The sequence below is a fragment of the Manihot esculenta genome, chromosome 2 (genome assembly GCF_001659605.2).
Source record: "Manihot esculenta cultivar AM560-2 chromosome 2, M.esculenta_v8, whole genome shotgun sequence".
In the NCBI taxonomy this organism is placed as follows: domain Eukaryota; kingdom Viridiplantae; phylum Streptophyta; class Magnoliopsida; order Malpighiales; family Euphorbiaceae; genus Manihot; species Manihot esculenta.
Genome location: NC_035162.2, coordinates 12,289,480 through 12,308,303, shown reverse-complemented (window position 1 = coordinate 12,308,303; position 18,824 = coordinate 12,289,480). Strand labels below are relative to the sequence as shown.

At 30.9% G+C, this 18,824-nt stretch overlaps 2 protein-coding genes across 2 annotated transcripts; one reads left to right on the top strand and one right to left on the bottom strand.

Annotated features, from left to right (window-relative positions):
- Positions 1-100: 100 nt before the first annotated feature.
- Positions 101-2,413, top strand: LOC110604794 (pentatricopeptide repeat-containing protein At4g18520, chloroplastic). The gene has a single exon (XM_021743104.2). The coding sequence runs from the start codon at positions 233-235 to the stop codon at positions 2,087-2,089; it is 1,857 nt and encodes a 618-aa protein (XP_021598796.1). The 5' UTR covers positions 101-232; the 3' UTR covers positions 2,090-2,413.
- Positions 2,414-4,285: 1,872 nt separating this feature from the next.
- On the bottom strand, positions 4,286-7,639 carry LOC110608492 (probable glycerol-3-phosphate acyltransferase 2). Its single transcript, XM_021747734.2, has 2 exons — positions 6,919-7,639; positions 4,286-5,362 (listed from the first exon to the last, which is right to left on the bottom strand). Exons 1-2 carry the CDS (start codon positions 7,600-7,602, stop codon positions 4,502-4,504), a joined length of 1,545 nt encoding a protein of 514 aa, XP_021603426.1. The 5' UTR covers positions 7,603-7,639; the 3' UTR covers positions 4,286-4,501.
- Positions 7,640-18,824: the final 11,185 nt, after the last annotated feature.

Below are 18,824 nucleotides of genomic sequence, written 5' to 3'. Positions count from 1 at the left end.
CCCTGATATTTTATGGATAGAGGTTTTAGCTTGCGTATTGGGTGCTGGATTGTCCAAAACGGTGGCGTTGCACGCAAGTGAGGAACGCAACCGGCTGGGCAATTCAGTCTTTTTGAAAAATTAAGACCAAAATTTCGAGCGCTAATGAGTGGCTGCCAAAGCCCAACGGCACTTCAAATTTTCAGGTCTGCGAGCGCAGAGCTTCTTGTGAAATTTTGTAATAACCAGTGAAATGCTCTCGTTAACGTGCCTCTCATTGAATACTAATTTGTTTCTACAGCCTTCACTTCTCTCATTTCAACCACTGCAATCCTCAAGAACAAGAAGCAATAGCCATACAAGTCCAACAAATTTCCATTGCTTGTCTTGCAAGAACGATACTAATTCAGCCTCTACTTCCCAATTTCGCTTCTCATCCGCCAATACTTCTGCCTTGAGGTTCCGGGGAAGCTCGGATGACGACTTGTCGGATACACAACCGGGAACTGATTTCGTTAATTCTGGTGTGCTTGCACTTTGGCTTCGGTCATGTTGCAGAGCAAAAGACGTTAAGAGAGTACATACAGTTGCTTTAAAGTGCTTGAGGAACTCGGTTACGTATGTTAATAACAATTTGATTGGTGCGTATTTGTATTTAGGGAAAGTAATTGAAGCGCGAAAGGTGTTTGATGGAATGCCGGAGCGAAATGTTGTTAGTTGGACCGCTATGATTAATGGTTACGTTAGTTTTGGTTTAGATGATGAAGCCTTTTGTTTGTTTAGTGATTTTATAGCGAATGGGGTCGTACCAAACAGCAGGACGCTTGTATGTATATTCAATTTATGTAGTAAAAGACTAGATTTTGAGTTAGGGAGGCAACTCCATGCTCTTGTTGTGAAGAGTAATTGGAGGAACTTAATTCTAGATAGTGCCGTTGTTTCTTTCTATGCCCAATGTGGCGAGTTGACAAGTGCATGTTGTGCATTTGATCAGATGGCGGTAAGGGATGTGGTTTGTTGGACAACTATGATTGCTGCTTTCTCCCAACAAGGGCATGAAGAGGAGGCTTTTGGGATGTTCTCACAAATGTTGGATGAGGGATTTTTGCCTAATGAGTTTACAGCGTGTGCTGTTCTAAAGGCTTGCGGAGAAAAGAAAGCGTTGAGGTTTGGGGAACAGCTACATGCTGCCATAGTTAAAAAGATGTATAAAGATGATGTTTTTATAGGGAGCTCCTTAGTGGATATGTATGCAAAATGTGGGGAGATTTTAGATTCTAGGAAAGTGTTTAATAGAATGAGGAAGAGAAATACAGTTACGTGGACTTCCATTATAGCAGGGTATGCTAGGAAAGGGCTTGGTGAGGAGGCGATAAGTCTCTTTCAAGTGATGAAACAACGGAGGGTAATTTCTAATAATTTAACTGTTGTAAGCATTCTCAGGGCTTGTGGCTCAATCAGGGCCTTACTAACAGGGAGAGAAGTTCATGCACAAATTATCAAGAAGGGGATCCAATCAAATGAGTACATAGGAAGCACTCTCGTGTGGTTCTACTGTAAATGTGGGGACTTTCGTATTGCTTCAAAAGTCCTTGAACAGATGCCTCTCAGGAATGTTGTCTCATGGACTGCAATGATTTCTGGTTATGCAGGTCTTGGGCATGAGCCTGAGGCTCTTGAGTTCTTGAAAGAAATGATGGACGAAGGCGTGGAACCAAATGCATTTACTTATTCATCAGCTTTGAAAGCTTGTGCTAATCTTGAAGATATTTTGCAAGGAAAATTGATACATTCATTTGCCAACAAGACTCCTGCCTCAACTAATGTCTTTGTAGGCAGTGCATTAATTTATATGTATTCCAAGTGCGGCTATTTATCAGATGCAATTCAAGTTTTTGACAGCATGCCAGAGAGGAACTTGGTTTCTTGGAAAACAATGATTTTGAGTTATGCAAGGAATGGACTCTGCCAAGAGGCATTGAAGCTCATGTATCGGATGCAGGCAGAGGGTATTGAGGTGGATGAATATATCTTTAATTCAGTCATGGGTGAATGTGGAGATGTTGAGTGGAATATTGAGAAGTCATCAAACAAGTGTTTGTTGTCTTAGTTAATCTGCATTCCACTGAAACTGTCTAAGCTACAAAAAATGCACGAAATTGTGTTCAGCTGTCTATATTAGTAATTCATCCGCTGGCATAAGAGACCCAGATCTGATATTATGTGATCTACAAACCGTGCTATAATTGTGAAAGGTGTGAATTAAGTCAGTAAGAAAAGAAGTGAAAATGCCCCTCTTGAGACTGTAATAGTCTTTCTTGTTCTATTTATTGAAACTAGTCAATAATTTCGAAGGGCTTCAAAGCACTTGACGCCATGTATTATGTAATCTCCAGTGGCGTTATCTAATAGAAAAGCTGTTATTACCTTTAAACATATGTAGGATTCGAGTCCAAAGCCCAGACTCCTTTTCTTGGGCTTCGCAAAGGTTGCTATTTTTGTACTTCAGTGGTCAAAATTTGCTAGTTGAAGCACCAGCTAGTTGTTGTTCTTCTTCTTCTGGATGTAACCAGTTCTCTGCCTCGGACCTAAAAATGTTTTTGGGATGTAATTGTTGTTGTAATTAATTTATCTTTAATTTAAAAAATTAAGGAAATTAGCTGGGTCATTAATGCGTATATACGACGTATAAACAATTGAATTAATTTCATTTAAAAAAATATGACAATGACTTTTATAGTTTTTAAATTTTAATAATTTTTTATTATCTAAAAAGAATAAAATATTTTTTAAGATATTTAAAGATTTTTAAGAAAAAATATTATCGATTCATTAATTTGGTGGATTGAAATTGAATCTTCTCAATAATCTCTAAAAATCTCATTTTAAAAAAGTTTACTCTTTTTCAAATATATATTTAAAACTTTTAAATTTTGAAAAACTTTTCAGTTTCCAAACAAAGGATTAATTGGTTGAATATATAAACACTCTGATGTTGGTAAAGATTTTCGTTTCGAAACTGGAATTAGATTGTTGGCAGTCAATTAAAGGTAATGTAGATATACCACCCCTATGATTGTGGTCTTATTCATGACTTCCTTACACACTATACATGGGTTGTTACTATCAAGAGCTTAGGCTTTGGCGCTCAGTTGGGACCGTGTGACACTTGACTTGAACACTATCAAAGCAAGTCAGCCGATCTGTCTACACGTTAATCTGCACAATGAAGCACGTTGGTTAGTCAGGAGGCTAGAATGCTATTAAAGCGAACAAGATAAATACATATCGAGCAAATATCCACATCCAACAAGCATAAAGATATAAGCAACCAAAATATCACATGTAGGCACAGATATTTGATAAAAGGGCTACTCATTTCATTCCAGGGGCAAAACAATCATTACACAATTCAACACAAAGGTCCTCACACTACTTGCAGACAGGAGGAACACCTACAAGGGTAGAGGCACAACACAGGGACTCAATAGGCCTACGGTGGCCAGCTGGGCCCAGTCCTCACTGGTGGCCAACTAGTCACTCCCCCTAAAGAGTATTTAGAACAAGTTGGGTTATGCCAGGAGGAGATATGTGACACTCTCTCAATAAACCCCTTAATAAATACATGAAAATGAATTACAAGAAAATGACATAACACTTTTAATACTGTATTTTATACTAATTTCTACCCATCTCGTTTTTCAAAAATTTCATATTGAAAAAATTACATTTAGTCCCTCTAAGATTCTAGAACCCTAACAGTTACAACTTGCCCTCCAGAATTTGTATGAGATTGTGAAAATAAAAACTAATAGATTCCAGCTCAATACGTCAGCTAGACAGTAACTTCATCTTATTTTATTGAAGTGTTGAATTAAGTTGCTTTGTGTTTTCCTTTAATTTTTTTTTAAAGAAAAAAAAAAGTTACACCGTAATATCAAAATTTTAGAATTACATCCTCCTTAATGCTTTATTTTATAATTTAGTCTCTCTAACTTTAAATTTAAAAATATACATTATTTATAAATTGCTTTTAAAAAAATATAAGTTTATATACTGCTACTACAAATTTCATGCATGGTTATCAAATTCTTTCATCTCTTTCGAGAACTATGATTACGGTATTACATGCCAAAATGTAATACTTTTACAACCTAAATCACTAAAATTATAATCTAAATTCGTTTAAATAGAGATTTTATGAGAAATAAAAAGATTAAAAAAAAAAAGAAAGATCAGTAAATATAAAAGTCTACAATAATATATAAACACAAGAGGAGAAAAAAAAAATTATAGCAAAAGAAGATAATACATTTTGAAACATTTTAATATATTAAATTATTTAAACATGATATTATATATTAAATTAATATAATTTACATTTAATTTATACCAACTAAATTAGTCCTAATCGAATAAGTATACCAATTAACCCTACCCTATATATTCTTCCTGAATTAATTGGTAAATCACGTGCCATGTCTCCGTACCACGCTCCAGGTAACAATTGCCTGGTATAGTCCTAAATGATTCCATTATTACCTGCCAAGATCTTGTATTTTTCTTTCCTTGTAAGACTGGTACACTCAAATCCAAGAGCTTTGGCAATCTCATTCTGCACATAATTGGCGACTTCAAAGCTTGATTTTCCGCCAACCATATGTGTCTGGGAACCTGGTAACTTCTCAAGAACCTTGACGAAATATCTTGGACGTGGGTTCATGAAGTGGAAAAATGGGTCTAGGCATTTACTTCCAGTAGCTGTTGATCCATAGAACATGCTGATCTGAACATTTACAGCAACAGGAACAATCTCATCTGTAATCTCTGCAAACAAAGGACTAAATCTCAGTAGATAAGGTTCCCTGCAAGTTGTTCCTTCAGGGCAAACCACAAGGTTACCCTGGCTCAGCTTCTCGTCCATCAATTTTCTATCTCTACCTCGATCTCTAGCTAATCGGATGGTTCTGATAGGGGAAATAATCTCGTTGAATCTGCTCACACTGTAGGTGACTGCAGTGACATGCTCCAGTATAGAAGATGAGATGAAGATTGGGTCTAGCAGAGTTTTATGGTTACAGACATAGAGAGATCCTCTGCTTTTGGCCGAGGTTAAGGGGTGTTTGGGTACAGAGATTATGGATGTGCTCCCTGTAAAAGCCAGGATGGGATTGGAAATCTCAAAAGGCAATAAGACACCAATGGTGATTCTGAAGATAGAGAGAAGAAATGCGAATGGAAGCCACATGAACATGGCGAATGTGGCAAATGGAGTTGGCCTGAAACTCAATCTGCTGTCATGGAAGATCAATGGCTTTGGGTATCTTTCTCGTGGTAGAATTCGCCAGTTCCTTTTCTCTGATTCTGACACCAAGTATACTTCCTGTTTGTACCAGAAATTTATTTATTTATTATTAATAAACTTCATAATCATTATGCTTTCAAAAAAAAAAAAAAAAACTTCATAATAATTAAATTAAATGTCACAATAAAATGGGTCGTTGGACTTGGAAGCTTCCCATTACAGAGCAAAAAATTCTTAATTGATACTGTCAAAGTTGAAAAAAGCAAAAATAATAATAATAATAATAAATAAAAAGATTTAAGTAATTCTAAATATAAATTATTTCCACACTTTAAAATATTTATTAAGACTTATATAAATTTGTTAATATATTTTATTTTTAAATTTAAAATTAAATAATAAAAAATAAATTATTTAATTAAAAAATATTTTATATATAAAATTATAAATATAAATTATTTTTAAAAAATAAATGAAATTTTAATAGTATTTTATTTAATGTTACCATTTGCAATTTTCTCTCTCCTTAAAGATATATGCTGTATTTGTTTGTTTGTTTATTTTTCAACTGAAACTGTGTTGTTTCACTTTCATGGATAGTCATGAAAATGCAAGCACAGAAATCCGTAATACATGCAAGTGTTCCCTCATGCGCATGCACATGTAAAAACAAAGAGAACTCATGAAAGTAGGGCCGGCCCGGTTCTAGGGCCGACAACCTGAATCGTATTGAAAGCCCCCAATTTTAGTTTTAATTTTCATTTATTTTTATTTTTTTAAAAATTAGGTTTTCAAGAAAAGCAATTGATTAATTTCTAGTTTAGTTCTTTTATCAAATTTAAATATAGTTATCATTTATAATTTAAATTTCATACATTTAAATTCAAAACTAAATCAAATAATGTAAAGAAAAGTATTTAAATTGGTACATCATAACAAATATTAGAATTAATAGTAAAAAATTTTACACTGTAATATGAGTATTAATAAAAAAATTTATAACAATATTTTTTTATTATTAAAAATTATTTTTTAATTTTATTATAAAATTTTTATTATCACAATTTTATAAAAGTATTATGTACAATTATATATTATTATCATAAATTTATAACTGCCAGCATTGTTTATAGTGACAGGATATAAGCAAGTTATATGCCATATTGGTCGATATTTTTTATAGTATTTAATATATTAATTATAATAAAAAAATTTATCTATAATTATTAAATAATTTTTAATATATTTTTTTAACTTTTTAAATAATAACTAGCACTCACAAATTTATTTTAGAGTTTTCGATTTTTATTCTCTAATTTCCAATCCAAATTAAAAAAAAAAATTAACAAATACTTAACAAAAATTCTAAAGATACCTGGAATAGCCAGGCCACGGTGTCCCCGCTCTAAAGATGGGCTGTCCTAAAAGCCATGAAAGCCAATGCATACATTTGCCGCAATTACAGATTAAACGCAAACTAAAACACAACCTTTTCTAATTCTGATTCTTGTTAAGTAGATTTCGAATGAGCGTAAGAAACTTGAAGAATGGAAAGATGATTAATCTATAAACACACAGCAACAGTGAATGGTAAATAATCTTCGCATCAGACAGAGAGAGAGAGAGTTATCAACCTTACAGTGTCGAAGTAGTTGTCCAAAGGGAGACATGAGGAAGGAGCAACCAACGACGGCAGCAAAGGAACCCATCTTCTTCTCCAGTAGAATCTCATTTAAACTGGTGAAAGCCACCTCCTTTTCCTCCATTAAACCTAAAAAATACCCACAAACCACCTTCATCTCTCTACCCATAACACCCTCCACTCCAATATAATCTTTCAAAAATCCTTCCACCATGATCCTAGGCAATTTGCTCACTCCTATCTTCCTCTCACACCGCATAACCAGATCAAAGCCTTCGCAGCCAACATCTTCCAGGAAGAACTTGGGAAGAACAGCACTTCCGGCTCTAAACTTGTCTTCTCTAATCCCGACAAAACATATAAAAGTCATAATCTTAAGCCCTAGCTCCTTTCCAACAGAACAAACAAAAGGGTACGCAATAAGCAAGAACAGAGCTCTTATTAACCCTCCAGCTTCAAAGGCTACAAGCATGAAGTAGGGAAATAAAGAAGATGACTTCAACAATGCAGCCTCTAAATCAAAAACCATTATTGTCTGATCTGAAGAAAACCTCGTTGAATGGTTTGCATGAGAATTGATGATCGTCTTTGATTCTTGTGGGAGTTCTAGTCTTCTAAGCAGGATTTTAAACAAGGAAAAAAGAGTTTTCATAAATTGCTTCCTGAATTCAACCATCTCTTTTTAGTTTGTTTTGTATGTTTTCTTTTTAGTAGGTTGAACAAGCTTTAAAGGATAAATTCTTTCATTGCATCTACCATAATCAATGCTATAATAAATTTGATGTGCATATAACTTCACTAATTTTCAAAAAAAAAAAATCAATAAATTCTTTTCTTTTCACCATTTCGTTAAGGGGGAAAATCTATTGGCCACGTATCATCCTAAGAAGGGATATGCTTTCTTTTTTAATGAAAGTCCGAAAGAATGAAACATTTATTTGTTTAAAGAGAAGTTAAAAATAAATTTTACATTTACCAGCATTTACAATATTTATTTATTTTAATTTATATAATTTTCCTCTCACTAATTAAATTGGAAAAAAATTGTTATGGAGATTATAATTTAAACTTAAATCTATAAAATTAAAGAAAATGACAAATATTGAAAAGTGCAAACTTCTTTTTTTTTTTTTTTATTAGTTATTAGAACAAATTAAATTTTACAATAACTTGGGTGCCTTCTTGATGAAGACATCTAGCTAACTCAAAAGTAAATTTGCAAGTTTCTATCAAAATCCAAACAGAGCCGATTAGATGCTGTGGCGGCCAGCTCCACTAAAGGGACAAAGAGGGCAATGGTCCCTCGGTGATCTTTAAAAAAAAAAAAATTCTTTTGAAATTTTTAAAAAATTAGGGCTCTTTCTAAAATTTTAAGAAAATTATAGCTCCTCTAAAATCTTAAAATTTTAAAGAATTAGGAGTATATAGCCTTTCAAAAAATAAATAAAATATAAATTACATTAAACTCTGAATTTTTATAAAATTTACAATTAAATTTATTATTTTAATTGTTCTTTTAAACATGAATTACAACTCAATTTTTTATAAGATTTGGCTTTATTAACATTTTATTCCTTAAATTTTAGAAAAAAAATTAATCTTTAATAGCTAAGAAAATTCAAAGATAATATATAATAAGTTATTTTATCTAAAAATAGATAATAAAAATTACGTAAATAGTAAGAAGCTTAATATGTAATAAAAGAATTATATTGAATTTTACTAATTATTAATAAACTTAGCAAATCCAACCCATTTCTCTTAAATAAACAATATTTTTAAAATTTTTAAGTAAATAATTTTTTAAAAAATCGAATGCTAAAAAGTAATGGGACTTTCCATTTTAATATACCATATATTTTGAAAATTGATAATTGACTAAATATATTCTAGTGTAGAGCTAGAAATTTCAAGCCAATACTTTTATTTTTTAAGTTAATAAGAAAATATTAATTTTAGTGCACAACAAATTTATTAATAAAGAAATTATTTTTCCTGTTTAATCTTATAATCTCAATCACTTAAAAAAAAAAAATACATATCCATTTGTACGTAATTCAATCTATTAACAGAAACAAACCGAGCTTTTTTTCATTTGTATAAATCAATTTTATTTTAAATAAAATTAAAAAGTCATTTATATTACAAATTGATTGACAAATATAAAAGTTTATTTGTAAGATTTATCCAACAAATAATTTTTTTTTCAAAATTATCTATTTATATTTTTCATTTACATACTCTCTTATTTATAAATAAATTTTAACTCGTAAACTTATATTTTATTTATAGATATAAATAAATTGTCAGTTTATATTTTATTTATAGATATTATTTATAAAATTACAGACGGCGCGATTTATTTTTAACTATAACACAAATTTTATTTGTAAATTCATTTGTAAATTTATAAATAGATCCTCAATTTATATTTTCATACATAATTTTTCTATCTTTGATCCAAAATAATAATAAGTATCATTAAATTAATTTGTTAAATGCACAATATAATAAAAATTAACCACAATTTAATGCATTCAATCATAATACACCAAAATTATTTTACCTTAAAATTGAACATAAATAATTTAATATAACTGTAAAATAAAATAATTTTTTATGATATTTCTTTCATAAAAATCAAAATAAATAACAACCCAAAATATATATAAGAAGACAAAAATAAAAGGGTATAATGCATCATTGGCCCTGAACTTTTATGAAAAGGTGAATTGACCCCTTGACTTCAATATATATACTTTTAACATCTGAATTTGTGTAAGTAAATTTTTAACACTCAATATCCTTATCAGCATCGCAGTGTGTAGTTGGTTGTCATATGCAATTGAGGGTGGTGCAATTGACATGATATAGAAACAGAAACTGGTAAGAAATAATTTTGAAAATTTTAAAATTTATAAATTTATAAATTTATAAATTTAAAACTTTTAAATATAATCCTTAATTCTCAAATTCAAATTTTAGGGATTGAAATATATAGAAGGATATCAGAATTTCCTCTCTTCTTCGTTATCTCATCTTTCTGATACATTATCGTCACACATATCAGTTTTGATTAGGAGTGAGCAGTATTCGGTTCAAACTGAAAAAACTGATCGAATCGAACTAATTTAAAATTTTGGTTCGGTTTTTTATACATTTCAGTTTGATTCAGTTTTTAATTTCAGAAATTTCGATTATTTTGGTTCGATTCGATTTTGATCAGAAAAAAACCGAAAAAACCGAACCGAACCGATTAGTGATAATAATATGTTTTTTCAATAATATAGAGAAGTTAAATCATATTAAGATTAAAATATTTTAATTAAATTTTAAAATATTAAAAATAAAGTGTAAAAAATAAAAAAATTATTAAAAATCAAAACCGATCAAACCGAATCGAACCGAATTAGACCGATTCGGTTTGATTCGGTTTTTGACCAAAATCAGTTCGGTTTTCATAAACATTAAAATTTTGGTTTTTGGTTTATTCGGTTCGGTTCGATTTTGAATCAAACCGACCAAATGCTCACCCCTAGTCTCGACACTTTCATCGAAGCCTCTTCAAAGTTTTGCACAAATTTAGAGAAATGGAGAGCCTACAACATGAGTTTGTTCTTCCTATCTACCATTATGGAGAGACTTTTGTACTGAAGCATTCATGGACTAATATAAACCCGATAAGAAAGTTTTTTAGCTGTCGTAATTATAGAAGTTTAAATCAAATTAGGTGTATATTAATTGTAATGCATGAAACCTAATTGTAGATTATCGGTGCTTGCAATTTCTTTATGTGGCTAGACCTTCCCATTCCAACTCATGCTAAGCAAGTGATCATGAGGTTTCTATCAAGAGTTAAATTTTATGAAGCAGAGAGGGGTAGAGCAAAGAAGGGTGAAAAAAATGGGAGGCTGATAAGTGTTGCTGTTGTTATAGTTTCAACACTTCTATTTTATTCAACATGCTCTAGTAGCAAATATGAAAGTGAAATGATGGAGCTTATTTAGCCTTGCAAATGTGTATTTTGTGATGACCTTAACCGGTGATACTGTATTGTTCACATAGGTCTAGAATAGTAAAAAGTTTTATATTCAATCGGCTTTTAGTTTGTCAAGTTTGCAGTAGTCCAAAGTAATGAAAATGCATTTGATTATAAATAGAAGATGCATTTTACATTATCTATTATTGCAATTGGTGCCTTTATTGTTTATTATGAGATAAAATTAAGATCAGTGCATTTCAGATTACAAGTATACAAATTACAATAGAGACATTTGAATATATGTTTTTGCCAAAATTTACACAATATATTATTGTCATTATAATTTGCACAGATTATATCACAAGCATCTAGTAGACATGCAAAAACCATATGTTTTTTCATAGTTTAGCAACAAGTTCCAAACACAAAAAAGGTAACAAGTGTTCAAAAAGCTGCAAGTTCTACAAAATATATAAATACAACAAAGTTTTAAGTTTTACCAATTCCTATCAGATTTATGCATAGTGGTATCTTCAAGCATTTGCACTAGATTGAGTCAGATTGCCAATCGTTTTGGTTGTTGTTGATGTTTGGTGCAGCTAAGAACCTGATTGTGTTTGCCTTCTATTCATTACCATTTCAGCTCTCTGTTGATAGAGTTGCCTAGAGGTGACAACATTTTTTTCCTTGTATCTTTAACCTCTTGCTTTGAATCTAAAGTCACTTGTTGACTCTGATGCATGTTTAATATTTGGTCTATCAATTATCAACCTTTATGCTGGTCTCTTTGGCTATAATTGAATATTGTACTTTTAATAAATAATATAATAAATGTAAAAGCTCAAATAACAGTATATAGATTTTTCTTTCACTTGCAATTTCAACGGGTTTTCATGTATGCATATTAATATAACAATTATGGCTTGTTATTTTCTTTCTCTTTGCTTCACTTGCTATTGTCCCTGTTGAATAATTTAGCCTCTTTCCTCTACTTGTTGATGTGAAATTAGCATTAACAGAACTCCTGATTTGAATCCCAGTTAGGTCTGACCTAAATTTAACATGGTATCATAATTTTTCCACCAATATTGGACTTTTATAAATATGTTACACTCTAGTATAGTTCTGAGCGTGAGGAGAGTGTGTTGAATCCCACATCGATTTAGAATAGGGGTAATGTGCCCCTTCTAAGGGTCTTAGGCACTTCTGCCCTTGAACTAGTTTTTGGGGTGAGTTAGGACTAGCCCAAATCGCATCTTCTCCATCACTCGAAGTCCTCAGATCCTTCTTTCGGTACTGCCATTTTTCCTTCAACAAATCCATGCTTATTCCTAGCACCGAGCGCTATTTTCATCGCTCATTTTTAACCTCTATAATTAGTTCCATTCCGTACCTTAGTGGAGCTGCTTTCCTCCATTCTCTAGATCTAGGAAGATTCTCAAGAGGAGAGAAAACAGAAAAAGAAAAAATTAAAAAACCTGTTTTGATACCATGATATTTAAAGGAAATATTGAAAATGATTTCTTTCTATTATATTATAAGGCAACGTAATAAACTTCCTATATTTAGAGCCGCTAAGTCACTAATGCTAGTGACAGACAGAAAGTAATTCTATCTATATTAGCTATACAAACTATTATGCTAACACTTTCCATAATCTGAACCCTAATCTCTTCAAGCATAGTAATCATGAACTTAAACTTAGCTTGTAATATCTACCTATTGAAAATTTCTGAAATATTATTTTTTACTATATCATAATAACTATCCAAACCAAAAAAAGGTCCTATAAAATGTATGATGATTGAGGGTTAAAAAATTCTCAACAATACCTATTCCTAGTTTATTTAACTCATTGAGCTTCTCCTTAAATTCAACTTTAAATATTGCCCATACACATGTCTAAAATTTTTTCCTTCTTTTTGCCCCTCTCCATTTCATAGCCCAGTTGGCCCATATGTACCTTACATATATCTTGTGCTCAACTTCAGATAATAGCTCATTAATTATTGGGATTAACCCTTACAAACATTATAGTTAGTTATTAGAATGCACATTATCGATTAAAAAACTACTTCAATTATATGACAAAATATAATTATCTTCTGCATATCAATGACTAATATCCAATCTGCACTTGTATCAATTCCCAAATCTTCCTTCAATTGTTTGATGAACCACTTCTAAGTGACTTTGTTTTCTAGCCTTACTACTGCCTATGCCACTAGAAACATTTGATTGTTTCTATTTTTGGATACAGTAGCTAGTAATTGTCCTTTACAAACTCTTTTCAAAAAAGCACCATCAAGACTAATTACTTTTCTGCAACTCTCTAGCATCCCGGCATTAAATTATTTGAAACAAACATAAAATGTTGTGAACATTAGTTGTCCATCAGAAGTCTCTTTGCTGTTAACAAAGCATGTAGTCTCTGGATTGCTTCCTTTGATTTCATCAACATAATCATGAATTTTTTTCAAATTCAACTTTACTAATGACTTGGATAACACTTTCATTTTGGCCCTCCTGCAAATTGTTTTGCTTACATATACTTTTAGTTCTTTTCTCTAGAGCTTCTGTATTTTTAATATCTTAATCCCTGGCTGTGAGATAATCCTCCTTTTGAACACTTTAGCAATATAGCTTGAATTGACCAGTTTATTCCTATTAGTTCTATAACACTTATGGATTGAATTGTATGTCTTGATGATAAAATTTTTAGTTTTTCTCTTTATGCTTGCAAGTAAAAGCCAAGGACACCCTTCTTTACATTTAACTCTCACCCTTTCTTTCTCATTTGGTCTCTTATATAACTGTACACCCTTGAAAATCTCATACTTTCTAACTGCTTCTCTAAATTGATCGACATTTTCAAATATTAGTCTTAGCTCGCATTAAGGTATTTCACAGTCTGGATCATAAAAAACTTTTTTGGTATTCCTATTCCTTTCTCTATTCACAACATATGTCTCACTATCATTTTCACTTCCTTCTCCACTATTAGGATTATCACTATATAGGTGCTCATCAGTACCACCAGTTCTAACTCCATATCTACCTTCAGTACTTTTATTGTCTTCAAATGTTGCATAAACTTCAATCGGCACAAGGTTTACTTCTGGTAAATCACTTTCCTTAGTTCCAATAGATTTTCTCCTTTTATATTACTTTACATTCCCTTTTGCAGCCCTAAGCTCCTCATCAATATTACTGTCACTTAATGCATTATCATCTAAAATACCTTCACTTGATTAGTCACTATCATAATCTTCACTATCTCCTTCATTACTAATCTTAACTTCGTGACCATATTTAAATCATTATTTTTAACTTCATTATCCAGATCAATCTCTACATTATCTCCTAAATAATTTTCACTAACTTTATTTGCATCAACTGATGGATCTACTGATTCAAGAGTTGGTGCATTCACATCAACAATAATAGAGTATCAACACCATGGCAAATAAAAAGATCTATGGTAGCACCACATACAAGACCATTTATGATCTCTAGTATAACACTATCTGACCATACCTTCCTGAAATCATCATTCTCATGACCAATCTTCTTGTGGTATATCCTTTCTATTGCTTTATATCCCAACCCATTTGCATAGTCAACTAGCTCCAAAAGAGATATCTTAAATTGAAACCTTACCCCAATATACTTAGAGTTTGATTTATTTACAAATTTGCCGCTATAATGCTACCTTAATTTTTTCGTGTGACCACTCATTATGTAGTAAAAAGAAAAAGCAAATCAATAAACAAATAGAACAATGCAATTCTTACTGGGACCACAAACCAAAAATAAATGAAAACTAATAAAGCCTTTTGACTTCATATCCAGAATATGCAACCTAATCTTACAAATGCCCTCATGTTTGCAAACAAGTAATACTACTGCCCAACCCAAACTAACACTCAACATGAGAAAGTAAATAACACTACATTACACAATTATTAATCTTAAAGTATCGTGGTTCTTCAATTATAGCAACAATGTGGCATAGTCGAGCAATTCCACTTCACAATGCTAATCCCCAATTTCTTAAAGAAGAAAATAGATAGCTTAATTTAGGAATAGGTAACATTTAGTAGCAATTTTTAATGTGAATAAATGAAAATTTGACATCTCATTAAGTGATTCCACGTCAGGGTACGTGTAAAACACTCATCTCTTCTTATAGTCGTTGAGTGTTAAAAATTTACATTTTACACAAGTTTTAGATGTTAAAAATGTACATATTCAAATTAAAGGGGTCGACTGACTTTTTCATAAAAATTCAAGAGTCAAATGATGTATTATACCAAAATAAAAGTAATCAACAAAGGTTTTTATTGTACTCATTTGATCCATTTTCATTTGAGACATGCCGGAAAAGACTTAGTGGAGAGATAATGCACCATACTGAGGTTGTTATAGATAAGGAACAACTGTTTGATCCTAATGCAATATATATGCACTTTATTCAACTGCTTCATTTCTATTTTGTAAGGCATCCTTTTCGGTCCAATACGCTCAACATATGGCCTTTAAGTTTTCAAAATCAAATGAGTTGGCTCTCGCAGTGTATCCTTTTCAGTGTTTATAATTAGCATTTGGATTGTAATGAAAGTGGTCCGCTTCTCATCCATTATTTTCGGAACGATTTGTAGCTTTGTGCTGTGGCTTCTGTATGTAATAACACCAAGTAATCCTCGGCCTCGGGACCATGATGCCCAGCCATCTCCCTACCTACCACTCTACAATTACCAACCTCGTACATAACTTCACCCATGTACATAACATTTTTTGACCTTCCTTATAACTTAAAAGGGTTTTAGTTTAGATTAAAAACTTTTCATTTTTATTTTTAATGATATATACATACCTTTACGTGGGTAGAAATTTGATTTTAATTAATTAGTACCCTATTATTTATTTCTTAACTTACATGCTTATTTAATTTGTGAGAGAAATTCTGGTCATAAAAGCTTTTGAGTAGTTGTTTTTTCACTGTTTTGTTGAGTTTCAAATTTTTGAAGTGATCACTTTAATTAAATAAATTTTTAGTAAAATTAGTGGTGCCATGCAAGCATGGTATTGCCTTTTGCGTAAGGAAACAGCCATAGATGCATGTGATGTTGAGGCAGGGCGACTGGCGGCCAAGCCGGCTCTTGCTCATGATGGGGTAATTAACATTTACCTGGCCAATTAATTATTACTTAAAACTAAAGTTATTATCAATTTATAATACAAATAAATGAATTTTATTTAATTTTTATGTGAAGCATTATGTCTTGAGTGGATATCACCCAATTAAGTTTTTTTTTTTTTTTTTTCATATTAATGAATGATAATTAAGCGGTAGGTTGGTGAGTATTGCGCTTGATTTGATTTAACTTCATATTCTGTACGGGGTGGCAGTTGAGTGTTTAATCTGGAGTTGGTGCTTATTAAAGCGATGATGGGTATTTTTGCAAGTTCAGTCTTTATCTGCTTTTTTTCATTTTTTTTTTCTTTAAGAAAAAAAATATAATAGTTTTATTTCTACATTTTTTTTTTTAAAAAATGGTTAATAAGTGAGGTTGGGGTGTCGTTTAGGCAGCGTTTGAAGGCTCCGAGGAACTTGGTCTTAAGGGTTTTTATGAGGTGGTGGTAGTTGGAGTATGAATATGTGAACATGGTTTCTTTGGGCTGTTTATTACAATTGATAACATGTTGCTTTTATACAATTTTTGGTAGACCATATTTAATTATATTATAGTATATTAAGTGATACGAAAAATATTAATTTTAATTTTATGATAGATTTGAATCAAATTTAAATTTTATCGTCAACGTCCGATAAAAATTTATAATAATATTTTAAAAGAAGAATTTCGAAATATATTACTTTTAAAAGTGTGATGAGAATTAACGTTATCATAAAATTTGAGATAAATATTTTAAAAAGTTAATTTTATATTTTAATTATTTTTTAAATATTTTATAATTTTATATATTAAATTTTTTTTATTATAAATATTTTTTTATTATTTGAAATATTTTTAATATTTTAAAATTTTAATAAAATTTTTTAACTTTTAACTTTTCATTTTAATTAAATATTATTAGTTAAAGTTAATCAGTTCTATATCATTAAGTAACACTTTATTTATTTTTATAACATAAATTAATTGTATTTTCTATACATACTTTATTTTAAAATATAGCAAAATTACTTTATAACATAAATTTACTTTATTTTAATTTGATTTTTTTATTTTAAATAAAGAATTTAATTATTTTTAATTTTAAAAGTAGTTTAAAATAATTTAAAATTATAATAATTTGATAAGTATTATTTGAATTTTTTATTGTAAAATAATTTTATAAGCATTATTTGAATTTTGATCTTTTTACAGATAAAATAATAATAATAAAAATAAATAATACATTTATGTAAAATCCACATGTCACAAGTTTATGATAATGATATATAATCCTAAAAAATTTAATAAATAAATAAACCAGGTAACCTTTGCACGTGGCTAGTAGATAGCATTTACCTTTTTTTTTTGGAAAGCATTTAATTAATTAATTACTCAATTTCCCCCTTCCCAACCATACATTATTCATTATTCAAACCATCTCCACAACGTGTGGCTAACATTTCATTAGGGGTATTATTTGCCAAACTTTTTCTAATCTTTACATTCCTCCTCCTCTTTAACTTTAACAAATTTAGCTATGGAAAAGTGTAATATTTTTTTTTCTGTTAACTAAATATTCACTATTAAAAAATATTAAAATAAAAATTTATATACAAATTAAAAAAATATTCATCAATAAATAAAAAAAATAAACATAACATAGAGAGAAGAAGAAAAAAGGCAAAGACTGTAGCATTAGTCGAAGTGTTAGGGATTTGCGAACCGACGAGTAGAGACTCTAGTTTTTAAATTTTTTTTCTGTATAGTCATATTTTATTTTATTTTATTTTTGTGTCTGTTTGTATGCCTTTAGTTTTATTTTCATAAATTTTGAATTTTGAGAAGTTTTATTTTCAGATCGGAAGAAGAGCTTTTGCTGTTGATAATTATATCTCGAGATTGCGTAGTTGCGTCCGGCGATACTCCTACTGATTTCGATGAGACTTAGTTCTATTGGATCCATTTCATTCATATGCTGTTGTCCTTGGGCGAATCATGTAATACCCGGCTAGATCAGACATCAGAATTCTTACCGTCCGGTGGGATTCGCTGATGTCAGAGGTTTCTAGCAGGGTAAAAGAAAGGTTTTTAAAGATGTTTGTAAATAGTTTAAAGGTTTAGAGAGAGATAGGATTGAGTTGTGAAGAGAAAAGACCAAGGAGGTTTTAGCCAGGTTCGGCCGCCGAAGGTAAGTTCGGCCGCCGAAAGTGCCTTAGATTTGGCTTCCGAAATCCACGTTCAGCCGCCGAACGTTGCATGGTTTTGCATGCAGGTTTGGCAGCCGAAGGTGAGTCGGTCAGCCCCCTATATAAGCACCTCCAGTCGGTGAAATGGATAAGTCCAGCTTGTCTTTTCACTTTCAGAGGTAAGAACATGTCCTCCATGGTTAATTTTCATGGTTTTATCAAATCTTGCAAAGGTTGGATTAGTTGTAAGGTTGGTTTGAAGGTATTAAGCTAAGAAGAGAAGTTTTGAGGTTTGGAGAGTTTGAAGAAGAGGTGGGCCATATCTCTAAGTTCAGATCATTCATCTTCTTGCTTTCAAGAGGTAAGTGACGATCTTGAACTTCTTTTGATGATTCAGGAGGTTTTATGGAGGTTATGGGTAGAGATGCATGATTAGGGTAAACGTATGTGTTTTGGTGTTTTATTGATGTAAGCATGTTATCTATGTTATGTGTATTGTTTGTTGGGGTTTTTAGGTAGTTTTGGACCCCTTTATGCATATACTTGAGTA